Source organism: Juglans regia, chromosome 7 (genome assembly GCF_001411555.2).
Source record: "Juglans regia cultivar Chandler chromosome 7, Walnut 2.0, whole genome shotgun sequence".
Lineage (NCBI taxonomy): Eukaryota > Viridiplantae > Streptophyta > Magnoliopsida > Fagales > Juglandaceae > Juglans > Juglans regia.
Genome location: NC_049907.1, coordinates 37089262 through 37101659, shown reverse-complemented (window position 1 = coordinate 37101659; position 12398 = coordinate 37089262). Strand labels below are relative to the sequence as shown.

The window sequence follows — 12398 nt, the reverse complement described above, 5'->3', positions numbered from 1 at the left end:
AACATTATATTAGTTTTTACAAAAAAATAATAAACATCCTAAGGTGGTCCGATTAATCTCCTTATCTCTCATATAAAAGAACAAAAGGAGAGCAAAGACAAAATAAACAAAAAAATAGATCGGAGGACGATAAAATTACTGTTTTTATTGTGTGATATAATATGGACAATAAAATAATAATTGTTAATAACTATTCTGTTATGTCCAAAACAAATTTTATTATCATTTTGAAGGGACGTGCTACGTCCACAGCTCCCAGCTCTCGTTGGGAGCTACCGTTAAGCAAATGTTTTTTTTTTTTGTTTTTACATGTATTTTTTAATACTTTTAAATATTTTTTAAAAAATTAAAAAAATCATAATATTATTAAAAAATATTTTTTTAATCATTAAATAAAAAAATAAAAAATAAATAAATAATTACAATAATAAAATAAAACAGTAAAAATAAACTATAAGAATAGCATTTTTCCATTTTCAAAACTTCATCTACGGTTCTACCTTACTGTACTGACTACCTTCTCGTAGGCAACTTGATTAATGACAGATAAGAAAAGCAACTTAACTAATGTCGGGGAAGAAAAAGTTACACGGCAATTGAGGTTAATTGGCACTTTCTGTAAATATAAAGGATTGTACATAAATTTGATTAATAGAGACAAATCTTATATTTCGTTTGGATGTTTAATTGACTTGAGATGAATTAAATTTTTTATAAATAACAATGAGTTGAGATTATAGAGTGAATTTTGTGAGGGTCATTTAAAATGAATTTAGATGTGTTTAAATTTTAATATGAGTTTAGATATATTTATGAAAAATTAAAAAAGATTATGAATTTCACGAGTAAAAATATGTTGAGTTGAAAAATATTGTGAGTCTTAAGTATAAAAAGATTTTGAATTAAAATAAATTTAATAATTTAAAAATTGAGTGTTTTGATGACAGACTCAACTCAATCCAAATTTCAAATGGCTCCTAAAGATGGAGTATTATGACAATAAGGAGAAAAAAAAAAAAAAAAGGAAACAAAGATAAAGCTTAGGGCATAATGTAAGTATACCAACAATGAGACTCTGGTGACTTCTTAGTTCTTATGGAAGTTAAATTATATGGTTTGAAGTTTAAGTTAGCGATACACGACAAAACTCGAAGGGTAGTTTTTTTGGAATTAACCCAGAAAATAAACCATAAAAGCAGCACATAGGCTTACGGAATACAAAGGGCTTCTTTCAGTTTTCACTCAAGAGTAAAACATATGAAGGAGAACAAAAGACTTGGGCGGCAGAGCTTAGCCAAGGAGAACTGAAGAAACAGAGACATCGTGGGAGACAGATTTGGGACTCACTGAGAGAGGGGGCTGAACGTGATAGTGGCTTTGGCAGCAGGGAGTCATGGCGGCGCAACGGAAAACGAGGGGTGAAGAGGAAGATTGCGGTGATGCTGTGAAAATGAAAGTTTAGATTTCTTTTTCTCTAGGTATGGGATGCACTCGGGTTGAGGGAGGTAGGTTATGCTGTTGTGTTGTTGAATTTGCACAAGAATGGTTGAATAAATATATATATATATATATATATCTATATATTAGGCGGGAGCAACGTGCACAGCACGTTTGCCTAGTTTTATGAAATAGTTATTTGTAAAAAATAATATATATTTTATAAAATTGATTCATTTCACTTAATAATTTAAGGCATAGTGAATAAAATAAAAATATTAGTTCAAAATATCATACAATCCAATACATGTTTATAACATCCATAATTTTAACAAAACTTCCTGTGATAAGTTTAATAAAAGTTCAACAAAAACATTAGTTCAAAACATGTGTTGTTTGATGTTTGTACTATGATTCATCATTTTATGTCATCCTGCACAGGATCAATAGAGACGACGTTGAAATTCTTGTGCTGCTGTTGGTTGAGTCGGTCAGGGTCAACATAAAGTTGAATCATCAATTATTTTTGTGAAGCTTGTGCTGCAATATTTTCTATATATGACAAATGTTCCTGTAAAATAACACAAATTTTGTAATGCAATGTTTATAATGAAATTAGTATTAATGATGTAAATAAAAGTCAATTTGAATATAAAAGTCAATTTACTTGTAGATAATGTAGTAAGTGTGTGAAAAATTTTAAGATATACTTTTTTACTCACATCAATAAAACAATGGAAATTAAGAAAACATACATTGCCAGTATGATTCATAAACTCAACTACTGAACAACTGAATGCTTCTTCTACAACTTTATCAAACATAACAGCAGACAGTCTTCATGTACCATCGTCGAGTTCGACATATGCTCGAGAACTATAAATTTGATTGAAATATAATTTTAAGTTTGAGTTAATAAAGACTATACATTAAATTTGTTACATAAATTATAAATTTTTTTTTAAAAGACACATACTGTAGTTGGGAAATGTTTTGATTTTTGCAATTGTAATAAATGAAGCTATCATTGTAATCATGCCCAGTTCCTTTTTTACAGTCAATAAATGACTATTTCATATAATTTCAAATAAAAAAAATTTGTGAATTCAAATCTTAATTTTATACTTATTAATTTATTTAAATATTTTATTGCAAATATAAATAATAAAATTTATTTATTTTTTAACTTAGACTTTTGAGATGAAGAATGATTTGAATCTTTGAAAGACTTTTTCTGTTTTAGTTTAATTATTTGAAATGATTGCAATTATTCATTAGCTATTTTCAATCTAAAATGTATATGTAATTATGTTCAACAATTGTCTTAACCATGTCTTCAGGTCCCTCGATTTCTCCGCTCGTTGAAGGGTAACTTCGATATTTGGTGGGCAGTAGGGGGATAACATAGAGATTTAAATAAAATAATGATATATTTGTATCGCAATAATAGTTTTTAGTGGGCTAAAACTAAAATGAAGTAGAACCCCCGCAATTTGCTGACACTGTATTAAAGAACATTCACTATTAACGGACGGATTTAAAGCGTTAACTTTAACGGAAAAAAGAATAAAACCTGTTAAAACAAGAATTTATATTAGATAACCACTTTATATGTAATAGAGAGATATATATATATATATATTTATAGACGACGTGATTGTTTTAGGGTCAAACAGTGGCTGCTAAAATAAGATTTGACAGGGTTTGATTTCACGTAGGAGTTTGATGATTAATTTGTAAACAGGAAGTAGGAGTGTAAACTCAAACCGAAAAATCGGTCTGGACCGAACGGAACCGGTTAATTAAAAATAATATTTTTATATATAAGTTTTATACAAAATATTTTATATATATTAAATATTAATATATATAAGTTTTATATATAATGTATAATTATAAATTTTTATGTGAAATTTTATATATAATATATATATTCATATATGAAATAATTTCTTATTATAATTTATAAATTATTACATAAAATGTTAATATTAAATCATTAAAAATTTATAACTAATACTAATATATAACTTATAACTATACCAATAGTCTAATATTAATACTAGTATATAGTCTAATATATTAATAAAAGTATAAAACAATTTTTTTTTAAATCAAATCTTTTTTTTTTTATAAACAAATTTTTAATGACAAATTGTGAAACTTACATGTTAAAAAAAGGGAAAACCAGACCGAACCGGAAACCGGTAAAACCGAAAGTACCGGTTTAAGAGGGTAACCGGTGCGTAATCGGTTTTGAAAAATACAAAACCGGTACATACCAATTCGGTCCTAGATTTTATTCAAAACCGGACCGGACCGAACTGGTTACACCTAGGGGTGTTCAACCGGGTACCGGACCGGGTATCCGGGTATACCCGGCCTGGAAACCGGATTTCAAATCCGGATCGGGTTCCGCTCGGATATACCCGGGTTATAACTTGGGCCGAAACCCGGATTAACCCGGATTTTTACAACCCGGAAATCCGGGTTCCGGACCATACCCAGGTTTTTTTTTTTTTTCTTCTTCTTTTTTAAGTCCATTTTTCAGTTTAAAAGCCTAATTTTTTTTTTAAATGCCTATATTATATTAAAGACTATTCAAGAAAAATACATGTTGAAGAGCTTAATTCCATTTATGTTAAAGCCTAAAAGCCTTTCTTTATTAAAAGAAAATGTTGAAAATCATAATTTTTTTAAAAGCCTATATTTTATGACATTCTTTTCTAAGTCAAAGTTAAAAAGCATAATACTAACATTGTCAAGAATAATAAAAATATATAAAAATTAAAAATTAAAATGCATGCAATCCACTATATATTACATTATTTGTTATTTATACATTACAATACAAAATACAAAATTACAAGATCTGAATTACAAAATAATTAGCATAGTCTTCCATCAATGATTTAATCTCACACTGAATAGCAACTTCAAGTGATCTGACTGACTGAAAGAAATCCTGCAAAAAACAAAAGTTTTGAATACTTAGAAAAGTTATGTAGTCTTTTAATCTCACACCAAATTGTATCGCCAAAATTGTTGATGAGAACAAAACTCACCTTGAGATAAATTCCAATTCTTCTCTTTATGGAACAGCAAGATAAATTACACTTCCAAGCTATGTTCCTCACAGTTCATAACAAAAAGAATGACAAGTTAACATGTCCCAACACTTCATCAGAAACACTAGATAATTAAAGGAAGACACTCAAATAATAAACCAAATATGTCAATCCAAAGCTTTTGGGAAGAAAAATGCTACCACCAAAAAATACATTTGATCTCTCACAACATGGTTAAAAAGGAATTCCACGTCACCACACCTGGACATGTTTATGCCAAGTAAACAAGTGGTACTCTTAATATATCTTGAAATGCTATGAATGTCATAATAAATTAATGTTTATACAAGCAGTTTTAATGTTATGGCATGTCATAATAAGTTGGGAGTATCACGTAGCTGTATTTTGCGGCTACTTAATAATTGTCCTTGTTCAAGATCAAATGATCAATCGTATCGGCGATTTCTTTTTGTGTTTGGGAATAAACTATACTAAAATTGCTCCATGGTATAGTCCTATGAAAAAGCATCACCAAAATAGATCATGATTAGCTCGAAACGTATGTGTTGTTTCACTTCTATTAATTAAGCACAAAGTAATTTCAGTGTAAATTTCATCAAATGCAAAATCTGTTTTTCAGATCCTCATAGATATAATAAAATACTAGGGGATAGTACTCCTCTAGCAGTACTATTATGCATTTTCTCGTAATTTAGAAGTACCATACTTCCGAAAAAAATGTATTTGTTGAGAAATCTTTTGAACATGATACTAACCTTCAGCTTATTATAGAATTGATGTACGAACATGTTATGCCATGGAATACTAACCCTTTATATATATTGTCCTCATTGCTTCTGCCTTTCTAAACAAGATGCAATTTTCTAATACACTTTTTCTTTCTATCTTAATTATGTCCTTTAAACATTAACATGTTTAGTATAATTAATTAGTCGCCAATTATATTTCAAAAGCTCAAGCTAATGACAATAGGTAGATCATGTAATCATTTCATTTATGTTTTTCCGTACACCATGCATCCTCACGTGTACCAAGGAAATTTTTGAGCTTATTAGAGTATAAAGCAATGAGTATCAAGCATAAAGTATAAAGCAAAGCAGAAGTTATATCAATTAATAGAAGATAATCGACAAATGAGCCAAGGAAAAGAGCCAATCTCTATAAAAAGTTTCTTTAAACTTAAAAGCTTACAATATTGTAACTTGGACCGAGAACACACTGCCATTAAAGTAGCTCTAAGAAACATAGGAAAAAGATGGAAACATGTTAACAACCATCCAATCTAATGACAACCAGAATTATATTTGTGAGTTTGAACCACAAAACTAAAGAAAATAACATTAAAAAATATTCAGAAATCAAATTATATTCTCTGCCAAAAATATCTTCCTATCATATGTAAAGAGAAAAACTACACGATAAACCAAACAAATCTGTTATAAGAAACTGGGTTCAACATCATCTAAAACTAATGCCCACGATCCAGATCTAAAAAACCCAGATCCAAATCTTATTAGGAGACTCTATGGTTATGGATATTTTCACTCTTTTCCCTTCTAGGTCTCACAAATCCAGATTACTCCATTCAAACATTCACATCACAATAAACCCAAAATCAACGGAGAGAACAAAAACTCAGTTGCAAAAAACAAGTCAAGACCAGAAAAAACAACAGATCTAGCAAAATAACAGCATAAAACAGACCCAAATAAAGAAACTTTTTGATTTGTCAATAGGAACTAACACAGAGACAATATTTCACAACCCAAATCGAAATAATAGCACCAACACAGAGTGAGTATGTGAAATGGAGAAAAACTAACCTTGGTTGTAGAAGTCGACGACGGCCACGAGGAACAGATCTTCGATTGGCAGAGGAAGAGTGACAGGTGCTAGGGTTTCAGCACGAGAGAGAAAGAGAGAGAGAAGAAGACGACGGAGCCACAAGTAAGAAACTCGAAGAGAAGAGAGAGAGAGAGGGAACGGATGAAAGCTAAACCTAAGAAAGAAACTGTGAAGAGAAACTCGAAGAGGAGAGAGAGAGGGGGGACGGATGAAAGAGACGAACTGCTAAACCTAAGAAAGAGACGAACTGCTACTCTCGATGAAGAGAGACCTTCGTTTTTACGTATAAATGCGGGTACCGGATTGGAAATCCGGAACCGCTTTAAGTTACCCGCATCCGGACCGTATAGGTCCGGGTTTTATAATCCGAATTTCGGCCCGGATTTGATCCGGACCGAAACCCGGAACCGAAAAACGGGTATCCGGGTTTCGGACCAGGCCGGATAAAAATCCGGCCCGGATGAACAGTCTTAGTTACACCCCTAACAAGAAGGGACTTGAAGATGTTGTGATTTACACAGATTGTGTGTATAATGGATTCTGATGGAGATGAGAGAATTTGAGGGCCGGTTTGGATTCCAAATGCATCTTAACTCAACTCATCTTATCATTATAATTTTTTTAAATTTCAACACAAAATATAATAAACAATTCAATTTTTTTAAATTTTAAAATAATAATAATATTAAAAAATAATATTCTAACAATATTTTATTCAATTTTCAACTTTCATCTCAACTCAATTCAATTCAGTTCAACATCTAAACGCAGCCTAAGATAAACACAAAATTTATCTGGTCAGAGTTTAAGATAAAAGTTAGAAGTACATTTTAAGGGAATCTCATTCAGTGATTTAAGATTCAAAAACTTAGCAAAATCTAAATTGATAATTTACTTATATTTATAAATAATACTAATACTATACGATAAATAAATAAAAAAGTTTAATAAATGAATAATAACTAGACTAAAATTAAATAAATAGACTAAAACTATTTTATACCCTAATTTGATGATTCGTATGTTACATATACTGATAGCTGGAAGAGTACTAAATGTTTTATTTACATGTTGGGTGGTTCTGTTGTGTCTTGGGCTTCAAACTTACAAAAGATTGTTGTTTTGTCTACCCAAAAGCTAAGTATGTTGTTGTATCTTAAGCATCAAAGAAAATGATTTGGTTACAGAATTTCTTGGAGGAGTTGGCAAAAGACAGTCAGGTGCCATATTCCTTGCCAGCAATCTAGCATTTCATTCCATGATCAAACAAATTTAGATTAGATATCATTTTATTTGATCTTTTCTTCATGATGACTAATTGATACTTGAGAACTTTTGTGGAAGCAAGAACCTTACATATATGTTGACTAATGGTGTTACACTTGAGACGAAATTGTGCGCAACTTCAGTTGGTCTTCTAGCCTGAGGACGAGAGCTATAAGTTGCAGGGGTGGATATTTTAGTTTCAGAGGTAGGTGGTTGATACTTGCGATTGTACCAATCTCCAAGTGAGAGAATTGTTGGGCTTCTTTGTGTGGAACCTGGTTTTGTTTGTGTGCGGCCCAATTTGATGATCTGACCCAACAAGAATTTGTTTAAAGTTTTATTATTTTTTTTTTAATGAAGGTTGGGCAATGGAGCGAAGACTTGGTCCAACTCGATCCGTTGATTAGGGTTTATTAGTTCGACCTAACCCGCTAATTAGGGTTTACTAGTTCGACCTAACATGCTAACTAGGGTTTTTTGTGGACGCCTACACGTTGATACATATAAACCTTGTGACGTGTGTGATTAATTCCACTTTTTTGCTTTAATTTTTCGCTTATCGCTCCTAATAGATCACTTATCAAAACAATATATCTTAACATCAGGGTTTTGTTTATTCACTAGTGCAATTTAGTTAGGAGTTCGTTGCCTCTCATGGTTTTATTTAATTGCAAGAAACCAATTTCCTAACATCAAATTGATTTTCCCATTCTAGGGATCACATCATAATTTTGTCTATATAAACCTTAGGATTAATGTACACAATACAGCTCGCTAAAATTTGTAGCATTTAGGTGTTTCACTTCAACTATATGAAACAGTCTTACAAAAAAGCATCTGGTTACCAATACTCTTTACAAGAACAGGCACCATTCTTGTAATGGTGAAATCTCGTCCTATCTCTAACAACAATCTCTCTCTCATAAACTTTTGAAACCAACTTCATAAAAGTATGGCAGTCCTCACAAATCCTAAGATTCTTCACTATGCGAATGCACCTCCCTTTCGGATCACTCATTAGTCCATAACATACTGCCAACTTCTCACTATGACAGAGAACCACTTCTTTCTTTTCTTCCTCTTCTAAATCAACCAGAATGCTACAGGTATTTGGAGCATAACCAACCAATTTCAACTCACTAACCACCTCGTCTAATTTCTCATAGATCTGATTTGTCCGTTTATGATTTCTATCCGCCATAAAAAACTCATGTACTTCATTGTTTAATTCTATCCTACTACATCCCCTTTCCTTAGAAATACCTTTATGTTTCATTAATCTCCTCACCTCTCCAACATCTTCCCATCTTCTTTCTTTAGCATAAATGTTTGATAAGAACACATGCGCCCCATCATGATCTGGATCTAGCTCAAGAAGCCGTTTGGCTGCAAATTCTCCTAGTTCAGTTTCACCATGAATACGGCAAGCAGCCATTAAGGATCCCCAAATGACGACATTAGGTGCCAAAGGCATTGTCTCTATAACCTCAAGAGCCTCCCTCAAGAGATTGGCACGGCCAAAGAGATCAACCATGCAACCATAGTGCTCATGTTTGGGAGTGATGTTGTGCTCATTAATCATGGATGAAAAGATTTTCCGACCCTCTTCGACTAGCCCCACATGGCTACAAGCATAAAGTGCCCCGATAAATGTAATCCCGTTAGGTTCTATTTTTGTATCTTTCATTTGATAGAAGAAGCTTAGTGCATTGCTAGCATCTCCATGCATGGCAAAGGCACTGATCATACTGGTCCAAGATATCACATTTTTTCTTGGCATTTTCTCAAATACCCATCTTGCTCTTTCCAAGCTCCCGCATTTGGCGTACATATCAACAAGAGCATTGTTAACAGGCAAAGCTCCACCAAATCCATTCTTGTCAACATATAAATGGATCCATTTGGCATGGTCCAATCCACCAAGATGAGCACAAGCTGAGATGACACTCAACATGGTGACTTCATCAGGTTGTATTCCTAACGCTTGCATTTCATGGAATAATTTAAGAGCTTCTTGAGGACGATCACTCTCAGCATAACCAGATATCATTGCACTCCAACATACCAAGTCCTTCTCATCTGTTTCATTAAAAATCATGCGAGCATCTTCAACGCGTCCAACCTTTGAATATGCAGAAACCATGGCAGTAGAAATAATTAAGTTTTTTGGTGACATCTTGTCGAACAGTTCCTGAGCCAAATCCATAGATCCACAACCTGAATACATGGTAACAAGAGCACTCTGTAAATGTTGGTCAGCAACAATATTATTTTTAGTGATGAACTCATGGATCGCTTTCCCATAGCTTAAATTTCCACTGCGGCCGCAGGCAGAAACAATTGTAGAAAGAACAATCTCATCTGGTTCCACATTAGATGCCTTCATCTCATCAAATAGTTTCAATGCATCATCCAAAAGACCACTCTGGGAGTACCTGTTTGCAAATGTTACAAGGTCAGCATTTTCAAAGAAAATAAGAAGAAATTTCTTGAACTAAAATTTCCTCACCTACGACTTTCCTCAAAAGTGGGAAAACTTCAAAAAGAAAACGTGAATTTCATAACCGACCACTCTCTAGGTGGAGTGACTCCCCATTTGGTTGCTAATAAGTTTTTGTGTCAAAATTCTTGTTCACTTTAGAAAATTAACGTTTCATACGATAACAGATACCCCTAGAGGAGAATGTGATGAAGCTATGAGGGTAGAAGTTCAGGTCGTGGTGATGGTGGGGGTGCCAGCGGTGACATTAGAGGCAGTAATGCAGTGGCCTACTCTATTCACATGTAGTTGTGGCATGACTATATATTATTTTCTAATGCTTTCCATCACCACTAACTTTTTTTAATGTTTCCTTAACTCTGTTGTCGTTTTCCTGCAACTTTCATCTAGCAAGTGCATTTCTCCCAACATTTATGTTCCCTTGCTTCTGCAAAATGTGTCCAAAATAAGCCAAAACAGTCACCGATGCATCTCAAAGCAATTCAAATCGGAGTTTGGGGAAAAAACAAGTGCTAACATTTCTATCAATTAAAGATACCAGCAATAGCCATACCCAACAATCATAATGCTCCATGCAACGACGTCCCGGTGAGACATTTTATCGAACACCAATCTCGCTTCCATTATCTGCCCACACACAGCATACATCCTAACCAAACCAGTCTGCACAAACGGGTCCGAACTGAAACCCAACTTCGACGCTAGCCCATGAATCTCCATCCCCTGGACCAGATCCGATGCTCTCGACACCGCCTTCAGCAATGGCGGGAAGCTGAACCTGTCCAAACTAAGTCCCTCCCTCCTCATCCACTCATACACGAGGAGGGCCTTCCCGGGGTCGGCGCCCCGCGACAACTCGCGCAATAACTTGTTGGATAGGCGGGTGTCGGGCCTTGGAATGTGGCTGAAGACAGCGAGGGCGTAGTCGAGGCTGGAGGAGTGTGCACAAGAGGAGAGGACAAGTTGAAGGAGGAGGGAATTGGAGCCGTGGCGGTGATTGGAGCGGCGGAGGATTTGGGCGTGAACTTGTTTGAGGTGGGCGAGGGTGGTGGAGGACTCGAGAGCATTGAAGAGGGTGGTGGTGGGATGGGGAGGGAGGGCTAAGGGTGTCTGGGCCATGCTTGACATGGGTGATGTTCTATAGGTAGGTATAATGGAGGGAAATACTTTCTGGAAACAATATTCTCAGTGCATGTTCAGCTCTCGTTTCGTTAGACGAGCGGCCTTCGTTACATTTAAACTTACCTCAATTCAATTCATCAAATCTTATTCTTATAATTTTTTTAAATTTATATATAAAATATATTAAACAATTTAACTTTTTCAAATATTTTCAAATTTAATAATCTATATTGATTCTTAAAACTTGTGTCTGTATTTCAAATATTTTCTATATTCCTTTTAAAAAAATTATGTTCATTATTTTCACACTACGCACTATACATAACTTTTTAATTTTTTTTTTCTTTTATATCTTTTTTCTTTTATAATATTATTCTCGTAAAATTGCTGCTATGCTGAGAACAGTGATAATGGAGATATAAAATAGTACTTGGGGTGCATCCCATGCATATAGGCAGTTTACCAATTAGAACTCCAACCTAAGCTAAGAGCATTAGCATTAGATTGATTATCCTATTCTTTAAATTTTGACTAATATATAACTATTTTGTCTTTAGCTAATCATTCAAAACTTGAAGTCTACATTGAATTAGTCATCACACTCTCTATAATAATAAAAATATTATTATTTTTTATTATTTATATTTTTTAATTAATTTTTATTTTATTTTCATAATTTTTAATAACTTCCAACAAATTATATTCATTTTCATTTTCACAATCTAATAATCTATAATATAATAATATTATATGTATATAGATGATAAAATCTCATATAAATAAAAATCTCATATCTATAATATAATAATTTAAAAAAATACTTTTAGACTTGCTATAGTTCTTTTCATATTTGAAAAGAAGAATAGATTTACTGTAGCTTATAGTTTGGATGAAAATAATTTAACTAATTCAATGTGGAGTAAATATGGATGATATTTGTTAAATTTAAAGATAAAAATGTATTTAACTAATCCAATATCAATGCTCTGGGAGGAGAACAAGGATTCAGAAAGTCTACATACAAAGAGAAGCAAATGTTATCGTGGCTGTTTTTCCAAACATACCACTTAATAAAAAAAACACCTGTGCTCCTGCTTCAAATAAAGAACTAAAATAATATGTGGTTTCTGATAATAACT

At 32.9% G+C, this 12398-nt stretch overlaps 1 protein-coding gene across 1 annotated transcript; it reads right to left on the bottom strand.

Annotated features, from left to right (window-relative positions):
• Positions 1–8368: 8368 nt before the first annotated feature.
• Positions 8369–11353, bottom strand: LOC109007276 (pentatricopeptide repeat-containing protein At4g14820). The gene is made up of 2 exons (XM_018986884.2): positions 10691–11353; positions 8369–10072 (listed from the first exon to the last, which is right to left on the bottom strand). Exons 1-2 carry the CDS (start codon positions 11263–11265, stop codon positions 8479–8481), a joined length of 2169 nt encoding a protein of 722 aa, XP_018842429.1. The 5' UTR covers positions 11266–11353; the 3' UTR covers positions 8369–8478.
• Between the last annotated feature and the right edge of the window lie 1045 nt (positions 11354–12398).